The sequence below is a fragment of the Branchiostoma floridae genome, chromosome 12 (assembly GCF_000003815.2).
Source record: "Branchiostoma floridae strain S238N-H82 chromosome 12, Bfl_VNyyK, whole genome shotgun sequence".
NCBI classification, from domain to species: domain Eukaryota; kingdom Metazoa; phylum Chordata; class Leptocardii; order Amphioxiformes; family Branchiostomatidae; genus Branchiostoma; species Branchiostoma floridae.
Genome location: NC_049990.1, coordinates 16072821 through 16090463, shown reverse-complemented (window position 1 = coordinate 16090463; position 17643 = coordinate 16072821). Strand labels below are relative to the sequence as shown.

At 41.0% G+C, this 17643-nt stretch overlaps 3 protein-coding genes across 4 annotated transcripts in view; 1 reads left to right on the top strand and 2 right to left on the bottom strand.

Annotated features, from left to right (window-relative positions):
- The window catches only part of LOC118427055 (rootletin-like), a 23706-nt gene extending 22173 nt beyond the window's left edge, over positions 1–1533 (bottom strand). Inside the window, exon 1 of the mRNA XM_035836693.1 lies at positions 1414–1533. The gene's annotated coding sequence lies outside the window, so the exon portion shown is untranslated. The remainder of the gene's footprint in view (positions 1–1413) is intronic.
- A 3663-nt stretch (positions 1534–5196) lies between these two features.
- On the top strand, positions 5197–10431 carry LOC118426801 (coiled-coil domain-containing protein 186-like). Of its 2 annotated transcripts, XM_035836324.1 has the most exons (9): positions 5198–5530; positions 5810–5905; positions 6075–6152; positions 6459–6608; positions 7065–7162; positions 7297–8034; positions 8410–8568; positions 8684–8822; positions 9682–10431. In XM_035836324.1, exons 1-9 carry the CDS (start codon positions 5467–5469, stop codon positions 9828–9830), a joined length of 1671 nt encoding a protein of 556 aa, XP_035692217.1. In that variant the 5' UTR covers positions 5198–5466; the 3' UTR covers positions 9831–10431. The 2 variants fall into 2 exon arrangements, with proteins under 2 accessions (XP_035692218.1, XP_035692217.1); XM_035836325.1 differs by lacking the exon at positions 6075–6152 and having other exon boundaries at positions 5197–5530.
- A 1537-nt stretch (positions 10432–11968) lies between these two features.
- LOC118427447 (cilia- and flagella-associated protein 300-like) lies at positions 11969–17581 on the bottom strand. Its single transcript, XM_035837251.1, has 7 exons — positions 17372–17581; positions 16443–16524; positions 16001–16073; positions 15653–15819; positions 13957–14129; positions 13351–13417; positions 11969–12312 (listed from the first exon to the last, which is right to left on the bottom strand). Exons 1-7 carry the CDS (start codon positions 17461–17463, stop codon positions 12181–12183), a joined length of 786 nt encoding a protein of 261 aa, XP_035693144.1. The 5' UTR covers positions 17464–17581; the 3' UTR covers positions 11969–12180.
- Positions 17582–17643: the final 62 nt, after the last annotated feature.

The following is a 17643-nucleotide window of genomic DNA, read 5'->3' as shown; positions in this document are numbered from 1 at the left end:
GGGGGTATAACCCCTGCTTCGCCTATTGAGTCAGTGAAGTCAAGCTTGCCTTTAGAAAGCTTGATGTTTCTGACTTTAATAGGGAGAAGAGATGCTGCTAAAGTTATCGCTAGGGGCTGCTCTTCATCATACCATGATGGTAACATCAGGCCCTTCGAGCGTGATTTAAAAATGATAAGCTGTAACCTATACCTGGTTTTAACAATTCAATAGGAATATGGATCTCCCTACGGACTCAAAGTTGACCCGAAAATTGGGAAAGAGAACTTACTCTTTAAACGCTGACATATTCCTGTAAATAACACGAATCCAAGTTGGCTATTGGTAGGTTTTCCGGCACAATATAAGAATAGCCATTACAGGAAAGATATAATAAAAGGACTTTATGTAAGCTTACGATTCGAATTGAAGAATTGAAAAATTTCATGTGAAAGACATGTTCAACCTCTTTTCGGCATATTTGAATCATTATTTGGCATTCTGATATTTGTGGGCGAATTGTGCAAAATTAAGCTACACAAGGCCCGCTGAGTTTCTGAAACCATGTAAATAAAAAAGCTAGCTAGATATGCAAATCTAAAAGGTTGATCTATCCATGGAAAGAAACGGTAGGAAAATCTACTTTACTACGTTGTCCTGATATTACATAATGAGCAATAGTGCGAACTATGGAAATCTCTCGATTACAACTGCTTTTCTTCTGTATACAATCTCCAAGCCTTCGGAACCAATGTTCACCGCTTTCTCTTGGCAAAATAATTTCCAGTCTACATCAACTTAGTTCATTACAATTTCCAAAAAGTGGTTAAATGGAATTCCAACGAAGAAACCCGTTAAAAGAGTCTTAAACGCCAAGCTAGAAGGGACGGTGTGTTTGTATAGTAAATTTCAAGGTCACCATCGGTGTAAGTTTATGTCAAGAAAGAACTACGTAAGCGTTATACGTCTGAAGTGTGCTTTCTCCGTCTCAAATAACAAGCTATAATGCTACAAGTCAATTCCATAAAAAAACACAGAAAAGATACAGAAAACAGATGACAATCTGTAACTGCAGGTGTTAATGGACAGCGAAGTCTTGAAGAGAGTGTGAATTTGTGAACACATCTCGTTTTTCATTGAATAGAGTCATATGTACAATGCTTTACACCCCTCCCACCTCCATATGCAGTCTAGGTAACAGTTCTCTATATCTTTCCTACGCTTCAGAAGTTGCTGAGGGTGTGATGTTTAGTAAGCCAACTGAGTCCATACCTACACCATGTTTTCTATGACACGTAACTTGTGTATCACTTGGTCCATATCCTTTGCTAGTCAGAGTGCATCTTTTCCGTATTCACTCATGTGCGTTTGTATCAACGTCAAACCAAGGACAACACAAAGCAAATGCAATGTCAGAAGTATGATACACCTTACCTTGTATTGCTCTTCTTCTTAAAAACTAAGACTTTCTTCGTCGTTGAGGAATCGCCATTTTTGCTCCCACTATCTCTACGACACACGCAGTGTTTATGTGACGGCCACCATCTTTGATTTACCTGCCAACAAAGAGCGGAGTGGTCGGCAATTTCTCCCCGCAAATTTGACACCCTCCCCCTTTGTTTCCCCGATCCCGCTACGTAATATATACACTAGCTGAGTGCGTTTGGGCGCAAGAGATACAGTTTCGTCTGTTATTCTTAGCTCGTCTGAAAACAGAGATGCACACAGATGTCTTTTCTATCACAACACCTCTGTAGCTCTATTTCAAACTAGTTATAACACCGAGGAGAAATTATAAGCAAGAAAATGTGCGATATTATGCAAACAACACCAAAGTAATGCAGCTAGAGCAAATAGGAAAGTACGAGATACAGTTACTTAGCAATTAGGCGGACTGGGAAGTTGAAAGAACCTCATTAACGGAAGACATAATTGGTAATAACTGCGACATTTAAAGACGAAATGAGAGTACAAAAGTACAAAGTAACCGCCAGACAATGTTTAATCAGGCAACCTATTTTCTAGGTCTTTCGTCTGGTAGAAAAACTCGTTTTGACTTGTCAGAGAAAGATATTTGTACTTGTTCCAATACATTATTGTTAACACTGTATTTATGTTTAACTAAATTTTACCTAGCTGTTACCCTCGACTGTACGTATCAAAAACTAGTAAAAACTTGAAATTGTCATCATAAAAATACGAAAATACTTGATAAAACTTTTCAAATAACCATTTTCGTATGAACAGCTTTCAAAGAACAACAGACTTAAAATTTCCACGACAATTTTGTTATTTTCTAGTCAGAAACTGGAAAAGAATATTTCTGTTTAATTCTTGTTATATGGGAATATTTCTTTCTTAAAAACGGTGTAATATCATTCCCATAAAAAGCATTTTCATACTCCTAAAATGTGTACTAAAGCTGATACATTCCTTCTTATAGAATGTTTTTAACCCAGCGATTTTCTGTGGTGTTTACGGTGGATTACTATAATACAAAAACGTCAATTTTTCTACGCCGTCTTTTAGTTTACTGTAAACGTCGTGTTGTTTTGTTTTGTTTACATAAAGACTATCGGAACGTGCAACACGGAGACAAACAGTGATACCGGTCAACATAAAGGGGTAACATTACACCCACAACAATGTTACCCGGCGTCGGCTTTCAGTCAACAACAACGTCGCCGTAGTGACTTTTGTATCATGGCGTAAGGGAAACGCTTGGGTAGGTATTTGTGGGTACGGGGCGTGCGAAATCGGCGGCTAGGTTTACAGTGGCTGCGTGTTCCGGAGTCATGCACATGTGAGCGCCTTTTTAACCCCCCATTGGAAATGCATCTTTAAGAAAGAAGGTTTAATTTCTCAGAGGTTATTCCACTTAAAGAAATCAGGGCCTGTATAGAGTAGTTTTCGAGACAAAACGAAGATACAGGCCCAAAAGTCTACCGTAAGTTTTCTAGAGTACAGTCAAACCTACCCAAGTGACCACCTCTTGTTAGCGACCGCCTGGCCATTACGACCGGTTTTTCTCGGTCCCGAAAATTTTCCCCATTGACGTAAGCATTAAGCGACCTCTTTACAACGTCCACCTGGCCAACGCGACCGCGACCGCCAAAACATTGGGACCAAATCCCTGCCCATAACGACCGCATCAGTTTCAAATCTTGAGGTTTCATCCATTTTCAATGATCGATAACTAGCATGGTTTTAGCACAGTTTGCATCGGAATTTGACTACCATTACGATGTTATATTCAAAATAAAGATAGCGGCGGATGCACGCGCGTGTGCTTGCTATTTGCCATTAAACATACCGGAAACCATTTAAACTATGCATCGGGCATGTTGTGAGTCGAACAAGTGGATACTCTTCTAATCGACCACCTGGCCAAATCGACCGCTCATGCCCCGTTCAGGTTTTACTCTATTCTCAGAACGCATAATGATTTCTGGTATAACCGACACAACATCTTTATAATTTTCTATGGGATTGCCTTAGTAAATGGTGAAGGTAATGGTAGTCCCAGAACCTTTTTTGAAACCGTGTGGGCAGTGGGTTGTTATCCACTGTGCCTAGGGCACGGTATTATCCTTCTCCTACAACCGCATTTTACCTTCCCTAACCGAAGTCAGGTACCCATTTTTAAACCTGATTCGAGTAAGTGGAGTCCTGTAAAGTGCATGCCTTTCCAAAAGGTACAATATTGGTTGTAAGTGAGACACTGTAGAAGAGTCGAACCCGGCCCAGGACCTCTGGGTTCTATTCTAAACCGTGACCCTGACCATTACGCCAGCACGACGCCACATTGCCTGGGTTAGAAACTTTAGAATCTTTTTATTCACAGAATATTCAATATCGAAGCAGACAATATCGTTACATCAAATCGGACAAATATACCTACACTCCATTGGAAAAAAAATTACATCAGATATTGTTGAAGAACAGTTCTAGCTGCGTAACCTTCTCTTCTTCAACGTATACGCCAAGCAGAACTAAACTAGCCTGTAGCTCGTGGACGTGGCCTTGAGCAGACAGAGGGACCACGCCCAGGGCGCCTGGCTGGGAATGAAAGATGAGCACAGAGTAGTGTTACCAGAACAGCTACAAGCGCCACCTGCCTGATCTCCGATGCAGTGCAGACGTGGTCTCGTAAGCCTAGCAGGAAGCCTGAATCCTACAGGTGGCCCTGACGTCACCCGTGTCCATAACATCAGCAGCCTGCAGTACCGACGCTCCTCACCCCGTGGCGAACTCCTGCAAAGTTAACAACACAGTAGAGTGTGGATAAGCAATGGAAACAATCTGCAATATACTGGATAAGCATGAGATAGAGAAACTCTACCAGCGCTATATGTTATTCGTAGGGGGTCACCCCTACTCATAAAGTGAAATGTTTTTCAGCACAGTTTGAGGAACTAAACCTCGTGAACCCAACACGAAGGTGCACAATGGCCAGTTTCCAACGCAAACAAACAGTAACCGTAGCCGACATGAGCTCAGAGGCTAGAAAAAGTCCTACGTGAAACGAGATATCCAACGATATTGTAGGTTTGCTCCTAATAGCCATTCGGGCGTGAAATAGTGTAGAGCAAGGAGTTGAAACTTCTTGTGTAGAGTAAGTCAGTGAAAAGTCTCAGTCCCACATACGAGTTCTGGCCGACACATGTGCAGGTTACCAACGCAGGTGAGAAGAAAAAAAGGTGGGTTCTAAGTAGACTCCACGTGTCGCAGGAAATAGTAGAAAGTGGCCAGGTAGACAGATAAGACACCTGACAACACTTAAACTTTGCACAAACGTTTACTGTAGTTTGAAGCCGGCAAACTCCTCTGGTGTGTTTTCTGTCTATTTGGCCAATTTCGACTATTACCAGCGACCTGGGGAGCCTGGTAGACGATAGAGACGCTTTGTTTACATAGGGCTAGATGTTGTGGATTGTAACAGCCCCCCCCCCCCCCATGTATATATAGCTATGTGTGCAGCGGAGGTTTGGTTGAGTGAGTTCTTGAAATTCTTGCTTTCTATGGTTTTCAAGCCAGTTCAACATTATCTGCGGGGTAACCTATATCCGCTGTTTGTACTTCAAACTGCAATATATTGAAAATATGACCCAAAAATCCAAAACCACCGTCCGTGGACTTGATATCACGAAAGACTTTTTTTTAATACAACGCGGATAAAGATAAACAGTTACATCGATCGTATATAGCTTCTTTCTATCTTTCCATCAGGACTTTAAATCTCTATCAGACTCCGGCCGTGGCCGAATATAGGGGACTTTGGCCAAGTTAGGAATAAAAGCCAAGTAGAAGTGGACCTAGAAGTGAACTGACCGGTCGGCGGATAGCTGGATAGCTGCAACAGACTGACTGAAATCCCGTGGCAACTTATTTGTCCCTTTTGGGCCGAATTCTTCTCTTTATCTATCCAGCTGACACGTCTGCTGGGAGACTACAGGTCGTAAGCCTTGAATGACTTCTTAAGTCAAGATGGTAGTCGGTGGGCAAAATGAAATGACATCTACGGACGGTGTTGGTAGGGACCAGCCACAAGGTACTAGTATGTCCCTCCCATATTGCAGATAAACGGACATCAATGGATATGATCACATGTACGTTTAGTACACCCTTGCGGAAGACAAACACAAACTGTTTTTTTTTTCAAACTGCATATGCCATGTTCTGACTCCATACGAACTTAGGACAACACATATGTGGTGCTTTCAAAAGAGAGAATGCATTGTAACATAACTTGTGTATAATTTTTATGTCAATACGCCATTACGTCCGTATACATACACTTTAGATTGACAAATCTGCCTTCATTTTCCAGACCAAGAGGGAAGATGTGCTCAAGGAACGGTGCAAATTCCCGGTCAAGATGACGGGACTGGTCTGGGAATCGAACCTACGACCTCACAGTTACAAAGTAAGTTCTTATTATTGTTATCAACGCTATAAACCGTACAGATTATTAAAAAAATAAGCTGTGATTAATAATACAACAAAATTGAAACGTTAAGATGATTCCAAATATATCTGAGAAATGAAAAAGAAAATAAATCTTTTGGGCCTAAATGTTTTTCACATTACTTCAGATCCCCATCAAGGCGAAGCAATTCAAACAGGCAGCTTGTCGGAGTTGGGAGTCGAATCGATGACTCCGCAGTTGCAGAGTAAGTATCAAAATTACCTCAATTTGATCATCACATCACGTAATCGACTATGAATCCAGCTGGCTCTAATATCACACCTCGCTTCATCGCAGTAGATCAGTAAGACTGTAAGAGATTAACTATTTGGTGTTCAGAAATGAAAGTTGAATTGTAACTCATAGAAAAATTTATCAAGAAGTGTAACTAAAGCTTCCTACAGTAATTGTAAACGGGTCAGATCTGGAGGCTTTGGTATTTTGACGAACTTGTAAGTAAGAAAAGGACTAATACTAGTAATAGAAAAAGTGACGTTTTCATTTCATTTAGCTCCCCGTCAAGGTGAAGCCACACAAACCAGCAGCTCGGAAGTGTCAGGCGCGCACAACACAGTCATCCACGCCGGGCCAGGCTCCAATATATACCTGGGGCATCCCGGTAGTATAGAACGGACTGGGTTTGGTGTGGAGCATAGCACAGGTAGGGACGATTCAACCTTCAATTTATAACTTACTAGATAATGCTTCTCTTTTAAGCTCTTCTTCAAAGGTTTAAAAAAACTATTCTGTTTTATACATGGGTCAATGGGCACCGCCATATTGACTTGTGTCGTCATAGGTCGGCCATCTTGAAGTCTATTAAGTAATTCCAATCACAAATCATATTAGAAGGTCTTGTCACACTACGCTATTCGATGGTGTGTTTTATTATTCTGTTCAATAGCTCTACTCAGTTCTTTCATTTCTCATGTGTTGTATATAACGTTAGCGTATTTCCATATGAACATCATTGACAAAATTGTGACAATGGCATCTCTGTGCAGAGGGTTTAACGTCATTTTCGCTCCAATTTAATTTTGAACGCATTTGTTGTCTGTTACGTCTGTGTAATTATGGTATATTTTGTTTTCTATCATACCACCGTCGCGTTGCACAGAAGAGCCCAGTCAGCCACCAGTTGAATATTCTGATGAAACAGAAGAAACTGAGACAACATTCGACACCAAGATGGACCTAACAAATACAGAACAACCGGTAAGCTAAGAAAGAGCGTTTTTTTTTTTAATTCTTTGCCACGAACATTAGTTATAACTACCACTGACGCCATGGACAAACAATTCTCAAAGAAAGCAAACAGATAAATTAGTTGGGTTTTTTTAAATCCCTAGGCAATAGCAGGTCCGGAGCCAAACCCCAGTATTGATCCATGGGTCAGGTGGACACCGGAAGGAAAGAACCTCCACATCCGGTTACCGAAGGAGTTCTGTAGTCCCAACATCCAATCGTCTGTGAGCCCCCGTTACCAAGGCAACGAGGACACGCCCTGTTCCCACTGTCCAGAAAAAGAAGCACAGATAAAGACCCTTCGTGAAAATGACCGACATCTACAAAGAGAAATCATAACTCTGAAAGATAAACTTCAAAAAGCGACCAGCTACAGCGACAAACTGGTCGAAGAGAGGAACAGTTACATTTCAAAATATAACGAACTCCACGATTCGCAGATAGAAATCTACACAGAGCTCGCTAGGGTAAAAGAGGAAAGAGACAAGTACATAACCGAAAACCATCGGATGAAGGAAGAGATGGGAAAAAATGAAAGCATCCGTTTGAAAGGAAAAGATGTTTCGGCGTCCAAAAATTTTGAAGGAAGACGCAAAATGGCAGAACTGGAGGAAAATTTGAAACGGGCGAAAGATGACGTCAAGTACTGGAGAGAGAAGTCGGATGGACAGTCACGTGAGTTCGTCAAAGTGAAGACCAATCACGAGAGGGTGGTGAAGGGGTTACAGAAAGAGGTCAACGACCTACAGAAGAAGATGGAGAGGTATCAACAACAGGTGCAACATCTGGAGGAGGAACTGGAGAAAAATTCGGACAGCAAACTCATGCGGGAAAAAGTACAGGTGAGATATGTACATACACACGAACCTACACACATACACATACACACACACACTGGCACACACACAAACACATACACATACATACACATGCGCACACACAGGCACCATAGTCGAGGTAGATAGTTTTGGGGGTAGAGTAAGTGATGTAAGCTTCGGCCCCCTAGTAGCCTTTTTGGAACTGCAGGGGCTGATTTTGTTGAGAGACTTTGAACTACTCAAGAAGGGGTTTACGAATAGTTTTTCTTATGTGTAGATAGCTCAAATGATGCTTGGTGTAATCAGATGCTGTTTATGTAAATTAGGATCACATTTACATAATAAATGTTGTTTGTTTCTTCGAATTGTAATGATAACCACAAATATCTGCCCACGCAGTGTGAACTGGATCTGCAGAGAACACGAGATGATCTGACCAGGGCGGAGGCTGAGATCAAACGAAAGGAGACTGACCTGAACGGCAAGGGGAGAGCCCTCTCGCGGCTTGAGAGGAAACTGCAGCTGAGCGAACACCAGAAAATCGAGGCAGACAATAGGGTAAGACATCAACCATTCGGATTTGTCATGAAGTATTTGCTTTGAAGGAAAATGGTGGGACATTTTATGTAAGTCAGACTAGAATAAAACGTGACTATATCGATTACTTCGTAAGGTGCGTTCTCTAGAAGATATGGTGGACCGAAAGGAAAAGAAGCTGCAGTATCTGGAGAACCGCCAGAGGGAGCCGGTGAGACGTGCAGGTGTCACCTCTGGGATCACGACTCCCGGACAGACTGCAAAACTTACCCCTGGTCAGTAGCCTTTCAATCAAACTCATATCTATTCGTAATTATGATCACTTGATATCTAAAACAGATGAAAATGTATTAGCTGAAATTCTGCCGACTCTTGAGGGTTCCGTAAATGTTTGTGTACTAGGCCCCTTCCCAAACTCCGGCTTCTTAAGTGCAACGGGAAAACCGGATACTATTATTTGGGGATATCAAGTAGACGGACGGTGGTTTCAAATTACGTTTTCTAAGTATTTTAGTTTTAAACCACCGTCCGTGGACTGTTTTTTAACAAGGGATGTAAGTCACCTCGCGGAATAATGGTGACCTACATTGTTACGCCACCTGACCTTCATTTTCGCCCAACCTGACAGAGTTTGAGGTCTCATTGATGAGGTTATTTTTCTTCACATAGACTTCCATGTTATAATTCGTGGTTTACATGGGTGCGTTCATAATGAAGCTTCGTGAAATTCTAGCAGATTTTTCATTCTATGTTGAGCACATTTACCCTATATCGTGGGAAAAGATTGCCAACGTCAACTAGACGTATGTTCTTTTTTTTCTATAGCGATTACAAACTACGATTAGTCAATCCCCCAAAAAGGCACTTTTTCGCTGTTTTAATAGTGTACAACCGCACCACTCAGAACCCAGGACCTAGCGCGCGGCTGACAAACTTTACCTGCTGATTTCTTCAGTTACAAACAAGCTTTCACCAATCTAACTTTTGAGATCAGTTCCGCTGGCTAAAGGGGAATTTCTCACCGCTAAAAACACGCGTCCATGCAGCCGTTTATTTTTTGGCCCGGATCTCTTTTAGTACCCACTCGGAGTATACATCAGTGAGACTTTGACTCTTTAAATCTTCACTACACAGGTCAGGCGCCGAGCAGTCTAAGCCCCCGTCAGTCGCTCAACAGTATTTCCGAGGATGAAGAAGTGACGTCACCACCTGTGCTAAACCGTCGCAAGTCGTGTCCAGACAACAAAACGCTCCGGAGAGCACACCGGCGGGAAACGCTCTGATTGGTCACAAGACATTCCGAAAATTGCATCGACAGGATCGGAAGCGCTCTGATTGGTCACAACGAGGCACTCCGAAAATCACATCGACGGGAGACGTTCTGATTGGTCACAACAAAGCACTCCAAATGGCGGGAAAACTATAATTGATCATAACAAGAGACCACGAAGGTCACATTGGTGGAAAACACTCCTGATTGGTCACAAGTAACATTGAAGGACAAATCAACATTCTGATTGGTCCTTTACGATAATTCGATTGAAATGTCAGGCACTCAACATAGCCAACACTTTTGCGATGATCATCATATGTATGCGTGTGTTATAAAGAATAGAATAAACCATTCAGCACAGCATTTGGTTGAAGAACAACATCTTTTTATCTTTCTTGATGCATAGATAATATAACTTGCAGACATAAACCATATACGTACACATGTATACAACATTTTCAAAATTTTATTTTGTAATCACAATTTTCAAAATCAAAATACACATAGGGAGCATGAAAAACAAATAATGAAACAAGTACAGGTGAATATAATCCAGGAAACAATCAAGACTATTTACATACATCATACACCACAACATCTGCTAATAAATAAGGCTACATTGATTTGATTAGATGGATGACATCCCCTGGGAACACCAAAACTGAGCGTATGAATGAAAAAAAAAAAGTTTGGCACAGATAAAGTTGCCTTCATTATCGAAATCTATTAACGTGGTCAGGAAGGTTGAACCAACAATAGCTTAACATTTGTATTGAATACCAAACAATAGACCAGGGTTGTAGCCAGTACCTGTCCTTCAGTCCTTTGAAGGAATTTTGCAGCTGGGGACTGAAAAAAAATTTCCCCATTCCGTCCCTTGGGACAGACAAAAATTGATATGTAAAGATATAAAAAAACTGAAACCCATGATGCCATTGAACATCTTAGTCTACAGGCAAAATTTGCACCTCAAAATGCAGGAAATAGTGTTTCAGAGTGTCTTGATTTAAAAATTTTCTGGGACCCAGACCCCCTAGAAATGACACGCAACGTCACGCCATGCCTTCAGTGCTCGATAGGATTCCCATTCAAAATCAAGTGGACTGAAAATGATTTCAGGCTGGCTACAACCCTGCAATAGACCCTTCATTTTTTTGACCCTGGAACAGACCATGGCATTCTATGACATTCTGCAACTGCTTTGTACGATTTGCAGCATGGTTACATAATTCAAAAGATTTTCTGCAGATGGCATCTATATAATCAAATCAACATGGCTTAATCGGGTACTTTTCTGAAGCTGAGTAGCAATGATGAACATGTACATCACTACGACTTATAAAATAACATACACTTAATGCTATATAACTTCTTATCTCTGACAAAAGCAGTGAGCACAACATTCATTGTCAACATTTTCACCATAAGGCCACACCAATTTAATTTCTTGGTTTACGGATTTGCTCGCTCCTATTTTTTGGAAAAAAAAATAAAAATGAAAATAAAAATTACCACTCAGCAAATTTTCACCATTAATGAAACCATTCACCAACCATTCACCAACTTTATAAGCTCCTTAAAGTGTGGGTACACGTGCTGTTACTGTACAATAATAGTGTTTTTGTACTTTTTTCAAGCTGAAAACTTTTTTTCTTTATGTTTTGGATTAGCCGTTACCTTTACCCCAACCATTTTACAATTTTTATTTTTATTTCGCCCTTTCGCTCCATATTTTTTATGAAAAAATCCGTGAACCAAGAAATTATATTGGTGTGGCCTAAAGAACAAAAATAATTTCATCAGGTTGGCAGAACATAGGATACTTGAGTTTTCAGAAATGTCTCTCTTCTGCTTAAGTTTCGATGGCTATCAGGTATCTTCCACAGAGCTTCTGACTGGAGTGCTGTTAGTCGTTACTTTATGTAGCAAATGTAGGTGACGCTTTTGTGGCAAGAACACAATCCCAAACGTGGCTTAGTTTGTGTTCTCGATGCAAAAGAAGTACCATCTACATTGACTACATACTGTAAATGCATTTAAGTTCGAGGGGATTTAATTTCGTGGTAGCGGGAAAAGGGACTTTTCGTGGTTGTTTTCAGTTTGCGGTAGCACCGTGCACTGTAGTCTCTTACTTCCATGGAAAAATGTTCGTGGTGGTTTTAAGTTCGCGGTGAAGCGGCCACTACAAAAACCACAAACATTAAACCACTACGAAAGTTTCTGCATCTACAGTACAACGGCAAGAAACAGTTCTTCAGTTAAAAACTCTGAGGAAGGTGTCTGATATAAGGCATTGAAACGTAATCTGAGGAAACATTATTGATTGTGTAAAAGAAACTCCAATACCAATGTTATAGCCCTTAAAAAGGAGATCCACCGTAAACATGACAGAGAACTGTCACGTGTCTCTTCAGAGGATCCACCAAGAGATAGGAGAAGTTCTGGGGATGGTCCGAGTCCTCGCTGGGATAGTAAGTGTTCCCCTTCTCATCCTGCATTAAGGTCGAAAGTGTGATGTCATGACTTTAGTTATGATAATTGGTGATTTATTTCCTGCAGTTCTGCCTTGACCTGCTAGGAGGCAGCTTTGATCAGTTTAAAGGCATTGAGGGTTAAAAGGTATCTAATTGGGCTTATCAATATCATACATGACAAAAGACAATGCAGAAATATTATTATACAAGCTTTGACATCATAACATCTGACATCATACATGTAGCAACAACATTCTCAATGAAACCTTGACAAGGACAAGAGCTTAATCTACTATATCTAATTATTTCAATGTCTCATCAAGGCCTATACACAAATATCAAAACAATCGGTAAAGACCTTCTTGAGTTAAGGTCTCATTGATGAGTTTGTTCACCCCATAGACTTCTATGTTATAATTCGTGGTTTAAATGGGCACGTTCATAATGAAGCTACGTGAAATTTCAGCAGATTTTTCATTCTATGTTGAGCACATTTACCCTATATCGTGGGAAAAAATTGCCAACCTAAACTAGACATTGGAACTTTTTTATAGCAATTACAAACTACTATTAGTCAATCCCCAAAAAAGGCACATTTTCGCTGCTGGTGTACAACCGCACCACTCAGAACCCACGACTGTGTACCTCCGACCTAGCGCGCGGCTGCAAAACTTTACCTGCTAATTTCTTCAGTTACAAACAAGCTTTCACCAAACTAACTTTTGGGATCAGTTCCGCTGGCTAAAAGGGAATTTCTCACCGCTAAAAACATGCGTCCGTGCAGCCGTTCATTTTTGGCTCGGATCTCTTTTAGGGTACCCACTCGCGGAGTAATACATCAATGAGACCTTATGCTCTTCATCCACACATATACACAAATATACAAAAGCTTGGCAAGGGTAATAATAAGATTGAATGCACAAATATGACCGGCCTATGACATGCACCCATTGCCCTTTATTATGGTAAGACTTGCATTTGCCAAACAATGTAATAGAGTACTGTTGCTGAGGTAACTTAGAAAATTATTACACAATAAACAGAAAATGTACCTACCAATGCTGTAACTCTGAAGACATTGGATAGGACTTGTAATGCCTTGGTTGTGGGGTCCTTTTGTACACTGTATGAAACAAAATGGAATCCATATATATGAAACCACTCGTAACCAGCAGTTTATTATTATCATTATTATTATTATACAGTGAAGTTCAGGCTCACACAAGTTGTTGACCGATTAAAATCAGAAATCAGAAAAGATAACGCAAAAATACTAGGCAAGTTTAGGATGTCATAATCTCATCTGTAAACATTCCAGGTCATACCAACTCACCTCACAAAGAGGGGACACAAAGTGGACCCTTGGCACTTGCTTGTACTAGTGACCTTTCCCCCAACACTAACCTACTGTAAATGCAGAAACTTTCGCGGTGGTTTAATGTTCGCGGTTTTTACGGTAGCCAAGTCAACGTAAACTTAAAACCACAGCGAACGTTTTTCCAAGGCAGTAAGAGGCTACAGTGCATGGTGCTACCGCAAACTTAAAACCACTGCGAAAACTCCTTTTTCCGGCTACCTCGAAATCAAATCCCCGCCAACTTAAATACATGGAATATATAATGAATACCAGCATGGAAGGTTCAAAGTTCAAAGGTGACTGACCTGAGAAGCTGCTTGTAGATAGTCTTCACAGTGCTCAGATAGGGCTCGACATTGTCCTCGTACTGACAACAACCGCCCCCTAGCACAACATGGCGGAACAGCAGGAAGAGAAACTGCTCCTTTTCCTCATCACTGTACAGGTCGTAATGGTCAGACTCTTCCATTAACAGCATCTGAGGAAGATGGGAAAATACCACAAATACATTATAGAGAATTGCTAAACTTTCATTCCAACACAAAGATAATGTAGGGACTTACCCCTAAATTTTCGGTCGATCTCCGTCGACCTTGTTCACAGCATGACCCTTTCTCACTCCAGCAGTGACGTCAGGAAGACACCACTTTTGCAGGAGGGGGTCATAAATATCAGAAAGTCTATGTCGCCCCCGTCTCGGTTGAGTGTGGGCCGATGAGCTCTGATGTGCAAGGCCTCCATAGGGGTTAGTCCCTACATTATCTTTGTGTTGGAATGAAAGTTTAGCAATTCTCTATAATGTATTCTACCAACACAGATGAACTTTCATGCTAAGCACAAATACATGGAAGATATGAGGAAGTTAGGCAGTAGAAAAGACAGAACTAAATAAATTTATAAATAAATCACATCGGGATTTGTTGTTATCACGGGAGCTTCCAAAAACAATTGGAAGGAACATCTAGTGCATCAAGGAGGTTAAAAATCGAGTGCACCACTCGATAATTTGAATACCGGATTCAGACATTGTCATTTCTGTTGTTACATTTTTTTGTTCGACAACACCAAATTTTCCGAACTTCTGATGCATTGTGCATTGAAACATGTGTTCCCTTGGGTGGGTATGACATAGATAAGTATTCTGCATCACCCTCCATCTTTGGGTTACAATATACTATACAACTAGACAAGTTGAATTCTATATAGATACATATCTTGATACAGTTATTTCATTGCATTGAGGTCCTTCCATGAATAGTATCATCAGATTACAAATGAAACTAAAATGGATACTAACTAAACTAACTAACTAAAATCAGTTAGTTACTGAATAACAAGATTCTTTTTACCCAACCAATGTTTTATTTCCACCCATCTTTTGATGACCATCTGTCACCTTCCTCAAAGCAATTCTGACTGGTTCACATGGTACTGCAGCATAGGTGTCCCAACATGTCCCAACCATTAAGTACAGTGGTTGTTTTATGCGATGTTTATCATGCGGCCCTGCATTTGACTTTGTAAGCAGCGCCACCTATGCTGCAGTACAATGTGAACCAGTCAGAATTGCCTTGAGGAAGGTGACATACGGTCATCGAAAAGTGGATGGGAATAAAAATAGAGTCTCTTAATTCATTGATAAGGTTCTAGTCTTTCCATCCTCCTAACGCCCGGTCCCCAACGGCATTACCTTATGGGGCCCTTATCGTCACAAACAAGCTGTCAACGAATCAGAGAATAGGCCTTTCTTGGGCTTGTTGTTGTCGCAAGCTGTCTCGCAAAGGCCGCTGGGAAGCTACCAGCCAATCATGTTACGTCTTACATAGAACCATCCTCCTACGCTCGATCCCCAACGGCTGACTGCCCATATAAGGGCAAGCTCATTAATATTTATAAGTAGGGCGGTCCCTAACTGGTCTGAGTACACAAGGTAGCAGAGGTAACACAGGAAGTTTTGACACGACTGTGGTTCCTCTGCGTAGGAGAATGAGTCTTTCCAACCTTTCTAATCTCGTCGGAGATTGTGAAACCCTCAACGTATTCATCGAAGCAGCCACAGATCCTCCCGTCGTCATGGACCAGTCCGTCCGCTCGGAGACGGTCAAAGAAATCCATGGAGATGATGGAACATGGAACAGCCTTGGCTGTTACACTTGCTGCCGCACTCCCTGAACATAAACAGACAAAAAGGCACCCTTATTGGGATCATTCATTAAAACCAACTTGATGCTGCATTGTATTGAGATGTAAGAAATTCAGTCCGAGTTAGAGAATAGAAAATTATATCAATCGTGTATTGTGTCAGAGGAATCATTAATTTTCAAAAACAAAGGACAGTGAAGTACCCACCTACAGCTGACAATCCTCCCCTTTTGGAGGGCATTAACAGGGTGCTGGTAACTGTGGGGTCTCTTAGGAAATCCTGCATAGGAAACACCAATACATGTAAGTTGTATTATTGTAGGACACATTACTGTATACAATCATGTATACTGGTAGTGGTAGTGCACATCATACATAAAAGAACTGATGACTAATACATACAAAAGGCAGGACATTAGACTAGCTTATGAAACATTTTAAATGTTAATTAATATAAATAACAATATAAAAAAAATTGATTGTGTATTCCAGAATTGACAGCAATAAAACATAATAAATATCTCAAATTAGCAACAATAAAAATGCTCTGTATTGTCATATGTTTACATGTAATAGTTCTAGTAGTACATTACTCTACAGTCTACACACTATTACATGAGCATTTGTAACTTGGATGATCTTGACTCACCAGCACAAAGTCATCCTTCTGATAGGCCTGGAAGTGTTTCTCAAACATGTAGGTCTGTACTGACAGGTATCCCTGCAGACCCCTGAGGAGAGTAACAAAAGATTAGGACAATTAACATAGAAAACAATTACAACACGGTGTATTGCGTATTACCCAACTTGGGTATCTGTCCGACCGCGGGTAGGAGCACCCAAAGGCCGAGGGCTAGGACGGAGGGTGATGCGAAATACACTGTGTTGTATTTTACTGATCTCATACGAAGTCATACCCACAAGAGATTCGCCAAAAAGCAGTTACTCAAGCAATTGTGCAACTGGATATGATTTTGGAAATGGTCAAACATTTCAGACAACCATTTGGTGTCTTTCGTCAGGGTGAGTAACTGCTTTTTGGCATATCTTATTCACTCCCTCACGGCCCGTAACCTCAGTGGTCGTAAGGGGCTCCCCGACATCCAGTAGCAGTGATCTTATTACCTGGATGTATAACCTTCATCGACCTAACCAAGATTGTTTCAATGTGAAGTGGAGAAAATTTGGTGTCCTCAGCAATAACCTGGGGCCAAGGAGCATGAGTATAACGTTTCTATGGTAATTGAACGCCGTTGCTATGGACAGAGCAAGTCAATGAAACATGAAACGAACAAGACACTGTTTAATGCATTGACATGAATGAACTTAGGAGAAAAATCGTCAAGAAATTATTGGGAAAATCGATCGTCAAGATCGCAAAAAAGATATGAGTTGATCTGTTGGTTGCAAACTTCATGTAAACGACGACAAAACAAAACCGAGAGCAAAACATGTTTCGAAGGGGGAGGGGCAACAAGCAACAACTATATGAATCGACTAAATGCAAGCTACGACCGACACACAAACAACACAAAACATAAACTTTGTCGCCTTTTCCTCGTGCCGAATCGTACATACCATTTCATGAACAGATCTTTGATCTCACGATCTTCCATGAAGCCGAAAGTTCGAGAAAGAAGCTGGAAACCAAACTTGCCGCCGGCCGCCATCTTTGAGGGTCTGCATGCTCTTTTCCGAACTCCGTACGGCGTACAAGGCAGCCTATTTTTTAATACTTCCGGTAACTCGTTGGGAAAACCATCTTATCTACGTAATTCGTAGCGAGGCGATAAAATTTAGCGCAGTTGCCTTCCTTGATTTCGCGAAATACATAGGGGGTTCTTCTGCAG